Raw genomic sequence first — 18047 nt, forward strand, 5'->3', positions numbered from 1 at the left:
TAAGTCAGAATGCATGACCCCCCCCCCCCCCCCCTATTTTTTACTAAAATCCTAACCTCCTCCAAATTTTAACAGCCACATTTCATGATCCAATACTGTTCCAAAAACATAATGGACAAATAAAACAATCACAATATTCACTAGTTCATCTAATTTCATATCGGCAGAATAATAATCTTAAACATAATTGTGACTATTCACTAAATCACACAGTACTAGTTGGAGCAGGGCACTTCAATCTGGTGAGACATATTCTCTGTGATTTGTATACACAGCAGGTGTCGGGCAGTTGCTCTCCCTCCATTTGGCGTGCTGTGGCAGGCATTTAGCTAATGTCAAGTGGATTTGCCTGAATGTTTTGCCACTAATGGTAATGTAGATTGAAAAGCAAAGGCTAACTTAGACGTTATCAATTAGCTGCTTTCAATGACTTTGAAACATGAGACAATCACTGATGAGGGTGTTTTTTATATAAGACACACACATTCTCCTCATTAGCCTGTAGTGTGCCTGTGCCTTCAGCATTTCTTGAGTGTGTGTGTGTGTGTGTGTGTGTGTGTTTAATCAACATCACAGGTCAGCAGTGTGTCAGGGTGTGTACGGCAGTAAATGGAGACTAGCAGCAGATGGAGACATGTTTTGCACAGATGTCGTAGCGGCTGGCCTCAGATATGTTGCCTTCAGCACTATGGTTATGAGCAACCAGATTTTGGGGTTTCCTTCCATTCAAAATGACAAACGTTTAAGTTTTATTTAAGTAAAATTAAGCAGTGCTGAAAATGCGTACGACAAGTTGAAAAAAAATTATATGCAAATAAGTATTATAATCAGAATGCTGAATCAAATCCAGAATGCTGAATCAAGGTGTTTGTCCTGTAGTTTCACAGACTATCAGGTCTTACTGACATTTAGAGCTATATATAATAGATGCTCAGCTTGAGAAGGGTTCAGTCCAGGTCTCTGTTAAGTGCAGAGATATCACCAAACCCCATATCTTCTGTGTTCCTGGAAAGTGATATGTTCCTGTGATCTATGTGTTAAAATGTGACCCTCTTGTCACAGTGCTGTCTTAAATATTTGAACACATTTGAGACAAAACCTTTTCTCCCTAGTGCTCCTTTGTCATCCTCTGCGCCTAACTGTCTGTCATTGTGCCTAGAAATAATTGAGTAGCCACCAAATTAATTCCAAGAGATACAATAATCTTAATTTTGGACATGAATGTTTCTAATGAGATTTGTTTATATTTTATTTCATATTCATGTCTCCTGATAGCCCTGTTTTCTGCAGCAAATGCCCTTAAAGTTTACATAGGAGGCATTGAGCTTATATATACAGTGGGGAGAACAAGTATTTGATACACTGCCGATTTTGCAGGTTTTCCTACTTACAAAGCATGTAGAGGTCTGAAATTTTTATCTTAGGTACACTTCAACTGTGAGAGACGGAATCTAAAACAATAATCCAGAAAATCACATTATATGATTTTTAAATAATTAATTTGCATTTTATTGCATGACATAAGTATTTGATCACCTACCAACCAGTAAGAATTCCGACTCTCACAGACCTGTTAGTTTTTCTTTAAGAAGCCCTCCTGTTCTCCACTCATTACCTGTATTAACTGCACCTGTTTGAACTCGTTACCTGTATAAAAGACTCCTGTCCACACACTCAATCAAACAGACTCCAACCTCTCCACAATGGCCAAGACCAGAGAGCTGTGTAAGGACATCAGGGATAAAATTGTAGACATGCACAAGGCTGGGATGGGCTACAGGACAATAGGCAAGCAGCTTGGTGAGAAGGAAACAACTGTTGGCGCAGTTATTAGACAATGGAAGAAGTTCAAGATGACGGTCAATCTTCCTCAGTCTGGGGCACCATGCAAGATCTCACCTCGTGGGGCATCAATGATCATGAGGAAGGTGAGGGATCCGCCCAGAACTACACGGCAGGACCTGGTCAATGACCTGAAGAGAGCTGGGACCACAGTCTCAAAGAAAACCATTAGTAACACACTACGCCGTCATGGATTAAAATCCTGCAGCGCACGCAAGGTCCCCCTGCTCAAGCCAGTGCATGTCCAGGCCCGTCTGAAGTTTGCCAATGACCATTTGGATGATCCAGAGGAGGAATGGGAGAAAGTCATGTGGTCTGATGAGACAAAAATAGAGCTTTTTGGTCTGAACTCCACTCGCTGTGTTTGGAGGAAGAAGAAGGATGAGTACAACCCCAAGAACACCATCCCAACCGTGAAGCATGGAAGTGGAAACCTCATTCTTTGGGGATGCTTTTCTGCAAAGCGGACAGGACGAAACACACAGCCAGGGCAACTAAGGGTCGCTTCGTAAGAAGCATCTCAAGGTCTTGGAGTGGCCTAGCCAGTCTCCAGACCTGAACCCAATAGAAAATCTTTGGCGGGAGCTGAAAGTCCGTATTGCCCAGTGACAGCCCCAATACCTGAAGGATCTGGAGTAGGTCTGTATGGAGGAGTGGGCCAAAATCCCTGCTACAGTGTGTGCAAAAGAACTACAGGAAACGTTTGATCTCTGTAATTGCAAACAAAGGTTTCTGTACCAAATATTAAGTCCTGCTTTTCTGATGTATCAAATACTTGTGTCATGCAATAAAATGCTAATTAATTACTTAAAAATCATACAATGTCATTTTCTGAATTTTTTTTAGATTCCGTCACTCATAGTTGAAGAGTACCTATGATTAAAAATTACAGACTTCTACATGCTTTGTAAGTGGGCAAACTTGCAAAAACGGCATATCAAATACTTGTTCTCCCCACTGTATATATATATATATATATATATATATATATATATATATATATATATATATATATATATATATAATATATATATATATATATATATATATATATATATATATATATATATATATATATATATATATATATATATTTTTAGTTAGTTAGTTAGTTAGTTAGTTAGTTAGTTAGTTAGTTAGTTGTAATCTTAACTGGTCTCCATTGGCAGGCGTGGCAAAGAGTTAAGGTAACACTGTAGTTTAGGGTCCAATTCATATTGGCTGTTTATTAGTATTTATAAAGCACATATTAATGCCTTATTCTGCATGACTATATTCTACATCCCTTAATCCTACCCAATACCTAAACTTAAACTCTACAAAAACTACCTTTATACTAACTGTTAATAAGCAGTAATTAGGAGTTTATTATTAGGAAAAAGTCGTAGTTAATAGTTAGTTAACAGTGAGAATTGAACCCTAAACTAACGTGTGACCAGAGTTAATTTTGAACCTTTCATATTAAAGAGTTAGCTAAACTGTGAAGAACTGTCCCTGATCTGCCTTTTGGTTTTGTGCCCTGTCCTTCCCATTACTGATATTATTTATACATATACACTGCTGCCCATGTGATAACTGACGGCATGGCCAACCCTTCCCCAGCCTGATTTATAGATGATGAAAGTGAAATTTTAGCTACTACATCGAGGCTCGGGGAGAATTGGCCATGAAGCAGGAGTAGAATTATTAACAATGAGAGAGATGCCAGCCAGAGAGCTCATATACTGCATGCTAAGAGCTCATAAATGGCCGCATATGTATGCAGGCGGAAGATCCATGACCAGAAGTCCCTCTTATTCACAGGTATACGAGCTAACGGCTGCAATGACTTTCTGAACTCCTATGACTCCCATTAGCGAGTGATGAGGCATGAGTCATGCTTTAGCAGGGTCTGTAAAAGACACGTATATCATAGGATATAATATTGTTATGAAGGAACCTGCCTTGTTACTGTCAGGCTGATTTATTTCAGGCAATAATGGAGAACAGATAGGGAATTTTCACATCGTTTCTCTGTGTCACAGCTCCCCCAACTTTCACGGACACGCCACCGCAGTATGTGGAGGCCAAAGAGGGGGGCAGCATCACTCTGAGCTGCACGGCCTTCGGGAATCCCAAACCTTCAGTCAGCTGGCTCAGGGAGGGGGACCCCGTACAGGACAGCAGCAAATACAAGGTGAGCAAACACATCTCTTATAATGAATATTAACTTGAAATCTTGGGGATATTCTATAATGTGTACTTAAAATATTAGTATAGTTTCTTGAATCAAAACAGCACTTATTTGTTTATTTTTCGCCCTCTCTCTGACCCTTTGTTATGATTGGCAAATGTTGTCATTCATCTGGGAGGGCCAAGCTGCTTAATACTTAAATATGTGTCAGTGTTGTCATGTCTCCTTAGAATGTGTGGCAGTGTGAAAATCATGATATACTGTAGAACATTTTAGTATGTGGCAGCCCTTGTGTTGTGGTTACCTGAAGAGTGCCTGTGTAGTTTGATTGATATCCTTCTCTGCTACACAAATACAGGATTGCAGTTGCCACAGTGAGGGCTCAGGATATTTGATGACGGTGGCAATTACAGGTCATAGGCACTTTGTCATCTTTTTTTGCTCACTTTCCATCTTCAAACTACCATAGTCATGGCCCCAAATCCAGTTATCAGTGGCCTACCATCAGTTAAATTGCCTCTTCTGTGTCTTAAATGCAAACAAGTGACATGCAGTGAAAGTGCCATGACTCTCATTTGCAGTTTTAAGCCGCGTTTCCACCAAAATTACCTGGAACAATTTGTACCAGAAACTTTTTTTACAGGAACTTTTTTCCCCCCAGACCTGCTACTGTCTGCGTTTCCACTGCGGTCTAAAGTACCGTGAAGATTAGGCAAATTAGTCCGGTGATGTAGGACTGCGCGCGGCTGCTCCTCCCAGTCACCGACGGACAGTAACGTTAATCATTTTTGCGCGACACTGTCTGCAACAATAACAAGTGGAGGAGATGCAAGCAGCGCTGCTTTTGCTGGTTATGTATTGGTCTACTAAAGAGGTCATTAACAATACTGCGGAAAAGAGACAAGCACTGATACTAAAGTACATTCTGAAAGCTCGTAAAGCTAGATTTAAAATAAGACAACGTATGTTATTATCAGCTATTACGGACATTGACCATGCGATTGCTGAGACGAACATGCGCCATCGGACAGAAAGAGCAAGACTGTTATTTACTGAACGCAGAACGAACCTCGCAAAAGACTTTTAAAAATGCCGGTTGAAATAAAATGCTGCATGAGTTCAACCAATCGGCATGTTCAGCGCCCAAGTCCCACCCCCGAAAGTTCCCGAACTTTGAAAAAGTACTACCTCAGGAGCAGGGCCGTTTGGAGGGGGAAATATTTACCCGGAACTTCATTTAGACCCTGGTTCCTGCGGTCAAAACACACCGAGTACCACGCCAAAGTTCCTAGTTCCTGGGGAAAGTTCCTGCGGTGGAAACGCGGCTTTATAGATTTTTGTTGAATAAAATGAATTCGCAATTTATTATACATTTTAATGAACAGAATACGTTAATTTAAATTTTGTTTCAGAAACAATATTATTTTTCTTACCCCACTGGCAGATAATTTTACTTGTTTTAAGCAAAAACTCACTTCATTTAAAAAAAATTCCCCCAGAAAACAAGAAAAAATATCTTGTCATTTTACTTATCTACACTCTAAAAAAAAGGTTCTATATGGCACCAAAAAAGGTTCTTGGCTCGTAATCATAGGGGAACCTTTTTAAGTGCTATAGTATATAGCACCAAAAGTGGTTCCTCTATGATTACGACGAAGAACCATTTTTGGTGCCATATAGAACCTTTTTTTTTTTTTAGAGTGTAGTAAAAGCATCTTGATTTAAGAATTTTTAGATATTTGGACTGGAAACAAGTCAAAAATACTAAGTAAGAAAAGCAATTTTTGCAGTGTTGTAATAATTTTTTAATAATTTCTAATTATTAGCCTGTAGGATCCATAGACTGTAGAAAAATATGGACGTAGTGTCTGTGACGTCACCCGTAGGGTTCTGAAGAGCAGTTTTAAAGCCTCATAGTCGGCCGTTGCCATCTGGTCAGCGCGTCATCGTGCGTCACTCCCAGATAACAGAAAAGGGGCAGAGAGGCGGGACATGGCTGGAGCTAAGGTGACGTGATGATTAACAGACAGCAGACAAACGACAATCCACCTGTCACTCAAAGTGGCCACGCCCTTAATTATGCAGAACTTTAAGGCTTTATATAAACGAATGAGTTATAAAAATGTTTTTACCAGGCTGTAAACATGTTTATTTTCTGATGTAAAGTTGGCCATTTTAACATGGGGCTCAATGAGATTCAGCTCCCTTTTGGAGCCTCTCTCTAGCGGCCAGTCGATGAATTGCAGTTTAAGTCACTTCCGTATTGGCTTCAAGAGAAACTGGGGGAGGGTGCCGCTTGGTAGGATCAGCTAATTAATCCCCCTCAGCTCTGTCATATTCCCTAGTCATTTAGCACTAGGCCCCTGTCCATCTCAGTGCTCGTAACTGTGCTCGTTTTAACTATGTGTCGTGGAGGTGTCCCTTGGGCCTCTTATGTTCACAGTGCTGTGTAATTAGGAACCAAATAAATCGTTCTAGTATTTCAGCACTGATGGAATTTCTTGTCTTGATTGATGTCTTTTATATTTCATCAAATGAGCCGTCCTTGATATGAAACAGACTCTTAGATTCCCTTGTCGAAACCAACATCTAAATATGTGCTTTTTTCTTACAAGTGATCCATTGATTATGGCTCATCAAAACAAACATAGTGAACCAAACTGTCAAATACTTCCTGAGTATAAACCATCTGCTCACTGAAGACTAAGCAAAGATATTCCTAACGGATTCATTCGTTCTCTGCCTGAAAAAAAGTTTGATTTTCAAGAGCCCGTCGAGAGATCTCCATCTCTTCACACACAGCAGAGAAATAACAGTCTGTCAGTGACAAGCTTTTTTTTGTGATTGAACACTTTTGAAGTAAGGCGAGATGATATCTGGAACAACGGTGTTCGTTGCTTGTTAATTTGAGTGATGGCAAGCTCTTTGTCAAAATAGAGCGTTGTTTTGACTGATATATAATGTTATTTACAGAGTAAAGAGGACAACTTCTGGTTACAATTGCATATTTTTTTAAATACAATTTTTGCTGAAGGTGTTTAAAGCATAATTATGTGGTACAGGTTAGTATATACTTATGTAATAAGTATTTTCAATAGTCTTTGAAAAAGAGGACTATTATGCAAAATGTTTGTTATATGTACCTTATTAAGACCCTTTCACACCAAGAACGGTAACTATATTGTCCACACCAACCCACGATATTGCTCTGTTTATTTTAAGTGTGCACTGGAGTTTTGTTGTCTGCCGCTTTAAACGCTCAAGCGCTTTAAAGTAGGGTGAATACTGATTGGCTACCAATGTTTTTATCATTCCTCATCTAGAAAAACTCATTATGGCCCTGTCCCAAATGGCACACTTCATGTGCACTTTCGGTCTTGTGGACTTGGCCGCTATGTGCACGTGTCCATTAAGTCCACGAGACCGCAGTGTCCCACTTGTCATTTTAGGTCTCAGAAGGGTGCTCGTGAGCGTCCCCTTTGAGGTCGATATGCGCCCTTGATGCGCACTTCTGCCGAGCCCGCACTGGTGCGGGTTATGCAGCGGACTTCTTCCCGGCATTCAAAGCGGCATTACGTTGTGAAAGTGTGGACTCAGAGGTTTCTCTGTGCAGTTATAGTTGTGGACTCTGCTTTTATTTTGTATTTAGAATACTTTTTTAGAATCCTTGGTGTGAACAAGCCTTTAGAGTACAACAATGCCGGCCAACTTTTTCAGCGCTCTTGGTTCTGGAAGTATAAGAAATACAAACCCATGAATCATTGTGAATGGCATAAAATAAAAAGGATGGGTAAATGATGTTGATTATAAACTATATATTTTACGTTTTTTGCAAAATATGCTTTTATATAAAAATGATTAAGTGGTTTGAAAGTGTAGGGAGATGACTCTATTACTGATTTAAGTGCTGACAAGTGCTTAATAGTTGTTTTGGTGCAATCTGCTTGTTTAGATTTTCTGATTACACTATGTAAGTTTTCCATCCGCTAGAGGTCGCCTATTCAAAACAAAGGCGTAGTTTGATGACGCCAAGTTTGAGTGCAGAATCTTGGGACATGTGGTCTTCACCTCACAGCCGGTGGAAAAGAATCGGGATAGGACTCGGGCAGAAATCATGTTCATGGATGCGATTATTAACGTTACTGTAGTATGAAGCAGAGCAGGACCGTGTGTTGTGGAGCTGAGCAAGGCCGCTGGAGCGATTGTTAATGAGAGACGAACACGGCTCGCGAGCAGCGGGACTTTTATTATGCCGCAGTCGCCAGCACCACTTCCCCTTTTCCGGTCATGAGTATGTGCCGCAGCGCTGTTTATCATATTAGATACATCTGATTGTGTTGAAAATTATGTTATGACGTTACTCTGTGTGTTCGCTCGGCGGCTGCTATGAAACTTATTACACCCTGCAGTGAGTAAAGCTTTTCTGCAAAAAAAAAACAAAAAAACAAGGGTAACACAGATATGACGCAATCGACAGGCGACTCCCTCACGCGTCCCGGTTCCTTGGTTAAAATAGCAATTTCTCACGATTTACAAATAGTTGGAAACATTTGGGATATTGTAAGTACTCAACTGAACAAAATATATAACACTGGCCTAGTGGTTTTTGGATATTTTACTGCAAAAAAAAAGAGAGATCACCATGTAGCTTGATAGCCATTATTAATTTAGTCAACAACATCAGGGTTATTTATGAATGGAAGGTGTGATATGGTCTTTGATTTATGCTAAATAATACTACACAGTAATGATTTTTATATATATTATTATGATTTGATTGTTGTTGTTGGGTCTGCTGTAGCTTGGCCGTGCATCTCCATCTGTGTAATTAGAGTAATTATGGAGTCTGGGATCCACAGCGGTGTCTCAGACTGCTGGCGTTTGTTGAGTAAAATAGCCGATGTACTTACCCTCACACTGCCCATATGTAGACTCAAGGCATGCATGTTCAGTTTGTAAATGCGACGGAGTGTGTATGTTCACGCCAAGGGGTCAAGGTTTGATTGGTTAGCATGGTCTCTGCTGGATAGATGCTGTAACTACAAAAAGCATATTCTTCCATTGACGACCATTTAAATATAGCTGCCGATTCTGATTAATTTCTTTTTGTTGTAAGTCGCTCTTACCAGTGTTATTAATGTTTTATTAATATTTGTAATTCAATTAAATTTTTTCTATAGTTTTTATTTTAATTTTACTTAATATTTATCCTTTTTTATGTGCATTTTTTCATTTTTATAGTTTTTTTAAAATTCTCTATATAGCTTACATTTATTTTTTTTTACTTCAGTTTTAGTCATTTTAGTACTTCTTAATCTAATATTTATATTAGATTTTATTTCAGCTTTATTTCATTTAATGAAAACCACTTTTATTAGTTTTAATAATATCAACACTGCCCTAATGAAAAAAACTTATACCAAAATGTGTTTTAAATACATTTATTAAAATACATTTATTTCATACTAAGTATAGTACAAATTCATTAAAATATTTACTGACATATCGATTGAGACTTACTGATATAAATATTATAATGAAACTTTATTTGGAATGCTTCTTTATTGCACAATGTATATTTCTTAATATTAAGCCCAAAATGTTTTTTAATATCACTATTAGTAAGGATAGTATGATCATATTTAATTTACCTATTGTCACAATCACCAGTGAGAGTGCACCTGATTACCACCTGAGGGCACTCCACTCCAGACTGTCACTCCATCAAGGACTAGGGGTGCACCGATCCGACTTTTTCAGTCCCGATACCGATACCGATGCCTGGGCTTTGTGTATCTGTCGATACCCGATACCGATCCGATATATTGTTGAATTAATAATAAACTGTATATCTTCCACCTTATACCTTCCTTGAAGAGACTAAAGGCACCAGACTTTACTAACTAAACATAACTAAGACAAAATAACAGATGTATGTGAGGTGTTGAATTCTTATTTATTTAAAAAACAATTGTGCATTCAAATCTAAAATAGAATGTAATCTAACTTCTTTAAATAAATAAAATGTAGCAGTGGAAACAAAAAACAGTGTATTGGTCAAACATACAATAGTAATCTGACAGTTACCAAACATTTTAAACACTACAGATAATTGTTTTGGTATATAATCATATCAATATTAAAAAGTAGCATTACAAATTAACAAATAGTCTAATTTTCTACCATATGCAATTTAATAAAAATTTTCAGCTAGCTAATAACAACTTTGTTCTGGTTTCACCTCACTCCAGATTAAATGATTGTAGGCTAGGCCTATTTATTTTACTACACATTGTCAACAGAAATAAGATGAAATACTGTTGATAATTAAAAATAATTCTTACTACCCACTCTTGCTAAAATGGGTAAGCACACTTGTGTTCTCATTTCAGTTGCGTTCTGAGTAAATTAATAAACTGAGTTCATGAGTTCAGTGTTGGACAGATCAGTTGTTCTGGCCAGTCGTTAAAATGATTCGGTTCAAAGGAGTCATTAGGTCACGAATCGGACATTAGCAGACGCGTTGTGTGCGAATCCCGTCTGTTAGAACATCGCGAAAGATGTCAACACACAGAAAACACTTCATAACTGGATATAATTTGTCTCCCGCTTATTGAAAGTATGCTTTATGTCAGCTGGTCAGAGAAGAGTCAATGTTTTTTGAGCGCAATTCACACCCAGTGATAATTCAAGGACAAAATTGTCCGAATGTGTCACGTGCAACATGGTTTCGGTCTTCCGAGCTTTTGATTTGGATTAATATGTGAAATATGAGAGCGAACACTGATTATTTTGAAGACCCAGAGAGCGCGCGCGGGGGAGGAGCTCTCAGATCGGTCTCTCTGTCACTCAGTCACAAGCGCAGCATCTGTTCTACATCACTCGTAAATCACAATAACTCATCAAATTAGGCTTTGGCCGTCAAAAAAATGTCAATGCAGGAAAGACCCTGACTTTGCAGTAATACCCTCGAAACAGCGACGAACTAGTTGGCGTGGCAAGCGTGAAATATCTCCTCCACACAGCCGAATCTCTGGCTCGCTCCCTTCTAGCATGCGACACACGTGAAGCTGACGAATGACGTAGGTTCTGCTGCGACGGAAAAAAACACCTGGATCGGCTTGTGGATCTGTTAATTTTTCCGATCCCCGATCCAGCTATTTTGTCAGTATCGCGGCCGATATCCGATCCTAATATCGGATCGGTGCACCCCTATCAAGGACTACATCTCCCATAATCCTTTGCCCGGACTCATCAGCACTCATTGTTTGCAACTGTGTCTCATTTACCTCATTACCTCTGCATATATATACCATGTTCACGCTGTCATTCACTGCAAAGTCTAGTTTGTTGTATATACTGCATTTCTGAGCATTCTCCCTGGTTTCTTGTCTCTTGGTCTTGGATTATGTGCCTGTTCCGTGGATTACCCTTTTGCCTGTCTCTCGTGCCTTGTTTGCCTGTTGGGACTTCTTGCCTGTGTATGACCTTTTGCCTGTTTTGATTACGATTGTGGATTAGCCTTCATTAAAGCTGCATTTGGATTCTCAACCTTATGTCTCAGAGCAGTACGTTACACCTATGTACTTGCAATAGTTCCATTTTAGCACAACCAGATATACTAGTATATCTTTGGTTGGACCTCAGCACTACTTCTGGAAAAATAAAGTTCCAATTAAAGTATATCAATTTAGTATACCGCAAGTACAACTGTAGGGTATTTGTATTAAGGACATAAATATGTAAATGTAGTTGTTGTATACTTAGCATAAAATAAATGTATTTCAAATACATTTTGGTATATTTATTTTTCATTACGGTGGTTCTTACCAGATTACATTTTTATTTTATTTTGCCCATCGAAAACCAAAGTTTACCATCCAAGGTAGAAAAAAATATTTGCTTCAAGGTGTGTGAGTCTTCTAAGAGTAAAGTCACACATGCCTGATATCACATGAACTGTGATGATGATGCATGCTATTAGATCTTGCTATTACACCATCTGATGGAACGCTGAATAATTCATCAGAGAGCCCCCTCAGCGAAGACTTTACTTAAGCATGAATCTATGTCATCTGTCTCCACTCCTGCAACTGAAAGCACCACTTTTTTTCTCAAAGTACTCTTCACCTGCTCGGCCGGCAGCAGTAAAGTGACCCTCATGTATCGTTAACCATCCAGCTCTGACAGGGCAGGGAGAAAAGATGCTCTGGCAAGTCCCTTACCTGTCAGATCTGTCCGCAGAGAACGGCAGCTCTGTTATGCTGTTCTGAGACCAGTTGTACCCGGTCACATATTTCCCATGAGATTGTGATTGGCAGCGAATTGCATTTGAAAGCGAGTAAAGGTTTTTATGCTTTTTTCTCCCCTTTTTTCCCTTCCTTGCTGACTTGTAGTGAATACAGGGCTTGAGAAAAGATTCTAAGAAATGAGAACTGTTCCTTTCCTGAAAACCCCAGCATGCATTTTTGAGAAGGCTTTTTGACCTTTTGACCCTTAAGCCTAGTGACGTATGCTTATTTCTATAGTTATTTGATAGTATTGCCATAACCCATGTATTATACTTATTATTATTATTAATTGACTTTAAACTGCATTAAAATAATGCATTACCATTAGAGTTTAGAAAGGTTGCATTATTTTCAGTGGCCACGGTGCCTAGGTGATGTCAACTTAGAAGAAAATCGGTGGATGAAGTTATTACATTTTGTTGAAAAATTACAAAGACAAACTTTTTTTCCTTTGGAATAACATGTACTGATGAATCATGCATATCAGCATCTCTCGCCTTACCCTTACCCTCTCCTGCCCCTCTGCCACCAAACACACACACACTTGTACGGAGTAAATCCATTATTCAGCTGTGTGTCTGCTCACACTCTGAGAGCATGTGCACAATTCAATGCCAAAACAAGCAGAAACACTCTCCTCTTGTAAGTGTGGCGTTGTCTCGAGAAGATGATTGTGAAACCGAGCCAGCAAGCTAACCATCACAGCTTGAAAGAGCCTCTGAGTTCATACAGGAACCTATTAATGATTCATGACTTGCATGTTTTATATGCACTATCATTTCAGAATAAAGACAAGAGACAGAGCAGACTGGCCTAGTATTTTACTAAAAAACAAAAGCCTACATACAAGAATGAAAACGTCACAATAATATCCAAGTGTCACTTTGTAAAAATGTGGGGAAGATTCAAAGTGTTGCTCATAAGGCTTAGCTCATAAATAGAGGTTTATGCACAATTATTTTTAAATGACTTAAAAAGGACTATTATAAAAATAAAACATAAATGCATATATAAATAAATAGTAAGTGTTGTTTTGTATTGGTCTGTAACAGAGGATTTGCCCATGACATTGAAATCTTGGAACGATTATTATTATAATGACAAGTGGACATTCCAAGAGCTATATTTCAAATGTGGTAAACCATTCCACTCCAGCCTCCTCAAAAGTGCATGCCTTTTGACCTTTTGGCACTCAAAAGCATTGTGATGTATCTCAGTAGCATTAAGTACCGTTATGGAGTTTTGTAAGTCGGTGGTTAAATGTATGGATCAGTAATTGAGGGCCCGATACACCCGCCGGAATGCGGCGGCAGGCGTGACGTAAGTGTTTTTTGCTAGTTTCAGCTCCAAGCAGTTATCAGTTTCACGTCCAGCGCCACGTTGTTTAAATAGCAAATGCACTCGCGCCCATCTGTTCGCCTATGGGCGTGTTGGACTGAAAACGAGGTGTGTTCAGGCGCATTGTTGGCGTGTTGCTCTTTTAAGGCAATTGAAAACAACTGCGCCATTGACCAACAAAAACCTGGTCTAAAGTCAATAGCGCAGTATTTTGTGTTCTTTAAAAGGCGCATTAGTAATATGTGCCTATAGTCGAGTGCACAAAGCGCATACATGCTGCTTATTACACACACACAGGGATGCACAGCAGCACACAAACATTTTTTAAATAATAAAAATAAAATGATTCCTCTTTGGAGAAGTGTTCAGTCTTCAAATTCTACCATGTGAATAGCGAATCCACTATGGTGCAAGTGCAACTGGCTTTTATAGGGATTGGGAGATGAGACTCTGATTGGTTTATTGCACGTTACGCCCAAAACACACCCATGAGTCATTAAGAGACTATGTACAACCCTTGTGGACCATGAGCCTGTTTTTCCCGTCATTAAACTAGCAGAAGTGGATTTGGACGCCCTAAGTGCACCTGCGCCATGCGCTTCAAACCATGGTCGTTAAAATAGGGCCCTGAATATTATTTGTTAGTCCAGTGGATTTTCACTTTCGGTAGAAGAAATTCCAGTGGAAAGTGAACTGGTTTATTTATTTATGTATAAATAGTATATAATAGTATACATAATAATTTATATAATGATAATAAACAGATGCTAACAATTGTAGATGCTTCCTCTGTAGTAGATTCATCCCTGCTGTAAGCTATTTCATAAAGTGGTGGGGACAAAACTGGCCATGGCTAAAATTGGTAGGTATATCCCCACTGTAAATAATGCGTTTGCATCCTAATTTCTAAAATATTTAATACAAATGCCAAACCCTCCTTGGTCCACAACTCAGCCCATCTAACCTAGATAACCCAGGGTATATTAGATAAATGCGACAACTATTCTGCCATTGGTAAAATGGAAATAACTCTTGTGTGGGCACAGAAAGAGAGATGCACATTGATCTTTAAGTCTCCGTTGGAGTGGCCTGGTTTGTTTGATCTCTCCTACGCAGTCTCTACCTCTATTTCTCCGGCTCGCAGCGATTTCATTGCAAAGCAGTTTTATTTGTATTGTGTAAATGATTATTTTCCTCAAATGTTTTATGTTTTTTATGTTTTTATGTTTTATTTTTCACGAGTTATGTAAGCTTGTAAGAGTGGCCCTTCTCATGATACAGCAGGAAAAATGGATCTCATGGGATGCTGAGCAGGGTTCCCCGTACACATCATTTCTACTGATGTATGTGTTCATTTAAGAAAAATACACGCAAAGATTTGTCACTGAGATAAATTAGAAGTTGCGTAGCAAACACTTTGGGATTACCAAGATGCTCCTGTTGACTTAAAGCAAACAGACTTTTAAAAACCCTTGTGAACTGTTTAATAAGCAAAAAATGGATTTCATATTGATTAATGAAAGAATCTGATAAACAATTTACATTTGAATATTTCTATTGATATAATGCGTTACAATATTGTAATGGGTTAAGTAACTTTTGCCTCACTTTTTCTCACCTACGCTGGGCTAGGCTTGCTTACTTGTTTTTTAACTTAAAAAATAGTTGTGTTTTTTGGTAAATGTAAAGGCCCTTTCAAACCAAAAGTTAAATGAATAAGCCTCAGGCTGAAGGAAATGCTAATTCACACCTGTACAGTAGAGGGCGCAGCTCAAACAAACCTTTCAGCTGTGCTGCCATTCTGGATTCTGCTAGAATAGGACACAGGAGAAGAAAGTTCAGCACTCTTACTTCAGCAATAAAAACAAACAAATGAAGCACAAATGTGTTTATCTAAAGTATTTTTTGCTTATTGGTATGGTTGAATTAAATAATTAAAGGTCAGCAGCAAAGACACATAATAAAGTGAGATTCAATTCATAAAGTACATTTGTATTATTTAACATATTCAATTATTGCAGGTTTCTGCAATATTCTGAACTACAATAACTAACATGTTTACACAGGAGCGCTGTCAGTCAATAAAACTGTTACTTATTTGAAAAAGTAACAGATATTTTGTTGTAAATTTAAAAGTAATGCATTACTTGATACTGAAAAGTAATCTGATTACGTATTACTTATAATGTGTTACCCCAACACTGGTCAGCGAGATTGTGTTCTTTATGTTCATAAATTTGTACATTTATATCTCAGTAGGTGATGCTATGACCTCTCTCCACAGGTGAGTGATGGCAGCCTGAAGCTTGTTTCCATCAGCCGTGAGGACAGGGGAGCGTACACATGCCGAGCGTACAGCGAGCAGGGAGAGGCCGTCCATACCACACGCTTACTCGTCCAAGGTAGCACCATAACTCTGACTTGACTCCATGTCTTTATTGTTTGCTATTATTTGAATGACATGGCTATCATGTTGTCAGAGTGCTGTGCTGTGTGTTTGAACAGTCCTCTGTGTGTTTGTGTCTGTGTATGTGTGAACAGTCATGCTTGCAAAGCTGCATGCTGCATGGCACCCATGCTGCAGAGCTACAGAGATAATTGGACTCCATATGTTAGCTGTCTGGTACAGTATAAAGCAGTAATGGGTTCACTGTCAGAGAGATTTTTCACCATAGCGCCGCCAAAGAAGCTTTTTCCTGTTGGGATCACTAATCTGTTCTATGTCTGCTGCTTTTGGCATGCAATGTTAGCATGTAACCCAATAATGCAATGGATTGATTACTTTTATTATCTACTTGCTTTGATTTGTGGCCTTGTCTAAGCATAATCATAAATATACTTTACTTGAACAGATTTTTATACAAATATAAGGGCTATCAAAATATTAAAACTTTGGGAGATTTGGGGGGCAGATATCCCCCCAACATCAAATGCCAATCAGACCTGTATTGAATGTTTTTGGTTTAAAAGTGAATCACTGCCATTGTACAAATGGCTATTGAATACTGTTAATTATAATGTTAAGTGATATTCAGTGTAATAGTAACACTATCAACACTGATTTGGTGTTTATGAGGAGGTACATTAGTGTGTACACCTGTTTCCGCCACAGTTGAGTGAAAAATATAATTCTGTAAATCATAATAATGAGAAACTTCCTCATTATTACGGGACACTTTCTCTTTATTATGGCAAGTCATTAATACAAGAGGTAGCACTTTATTTGGCTGCACTTTATTTTACAGTATGTGTACTACTAATGTAAGTTAACTACATGGGTTAAGGTTAGGATTAGTAGGTTCAGGGTTAATAGTTATTATCCAGTTATTGTAATTACTATAAGTACACAGTATATACATGGGGAACATGACTGTAAAATAAAGTGCTACCCTTTATTTTACAGTCCTCTTTCCCATGTACAACTTATTACAGTAATTACAATAACTGGGTAATAACTAGGTACTAACCCTGAACCTACTCCTGAACCTAACCTTAACCCCTGTAGTTACCTTATATAGTATTTTCTTAAATAAGTACATTGTAAGTACACGTACTGTAAAATAAAGTGCAACCATATGCGAGTATCTCCTTATTATGAGATATTAAGTCATTTATTAGACTTTTTCTCAATTTTACAACATATTAAGTACATATTAAGAAAGTATTTCATTACTATGAGATACTATGCATTCATCATGAGAGTTTATTATTAGACACCATTAATCAAGAGAAAGTTTCTCATTGTTATGAGATGCTAAGCATTAATTATGAAAAGGTTTCTCCTTATTACGAGATATTATGTTAGTTATTAGATCTTTTCTAAATTGTATGACAAAGTACATATTAAGAAAGTTTCTCATTATAATGATAGTAAGCATTAATCATGAGTTTTTCATTATGAGATACTAACAGTTAGCAAGAGAAAGTTTCCCACTGTTATGAGATACTAAACATTAATTATGAGAAAGTTTTTCATTATGAGATACCAACAATCAAGTAAAATGTTCTCATTGTTATGAGATACTAAGCATTATTCATTAGAAAGTTTGTCATTTTGAGATTGAGAATGTGAAATGTATTTATTTGTGATAAATAATTATGATAAATTTGTAACTATTACAAGATATTAAGTCACTTTTTACGACATAGTACATATTATGTAAGCTTCTCATTATTATTAGATACTAAGCATTAATCATAAGAAAGTTTCTCAGTATGAGATACTAACAATTAATCAAGAAAAAGTTTCTCATTGTAATGCGATATTAAGCATTAATTATGGGAAAGTTTCTCATCATAAGCATTAATTATGAGAAAGTTTCTCGTTATTATGAAATGCCAAGTCATTATTATGTTAAATATGCTCCATCCCAGTTTGCCTACTTATACTATGACCTAAAAGT

At 38.0% G+C, this 18047-nt stretch overlaps 1 protein-coding gene across 1 annotated transcript in view; it reads left to right on the top strand.

The window, feature by feature from the left end:
• igsf9bb (immunoglobulin superfamily, member 9Bb) overlaps positions 1 to 18047 on the top strand; it is a 127358-nt gene that overhangs the window by 57341 nt on the left and 51970 nt on the right. Inside the window, exons 4-5 of the mRNA XM_079835525.1 lie at positions 3867 to 4018; positions 15929 to 16046. Of these exons, the coding sequence (XP_079691651.1) occupies positions 3867 to 4018; positions 15929 to 16046 (270 nt within the window). The remainder of the gene's footprint in view (positions 1 to 3866; positions 4019 to 15928; positions 16047 to 18047) is intronic.

This window comes from Gobio gobio (genome assembly GCF_949357685.1).
Source record: "Gobio gobio genome assembly, chromosome: 14".
Taxonomy (NCBI): Eukaryota; Metazoa; Chordata; class Actinopteri; order Cypriniformes; family Gobionidae; genus Gobio; species Gobio gobio.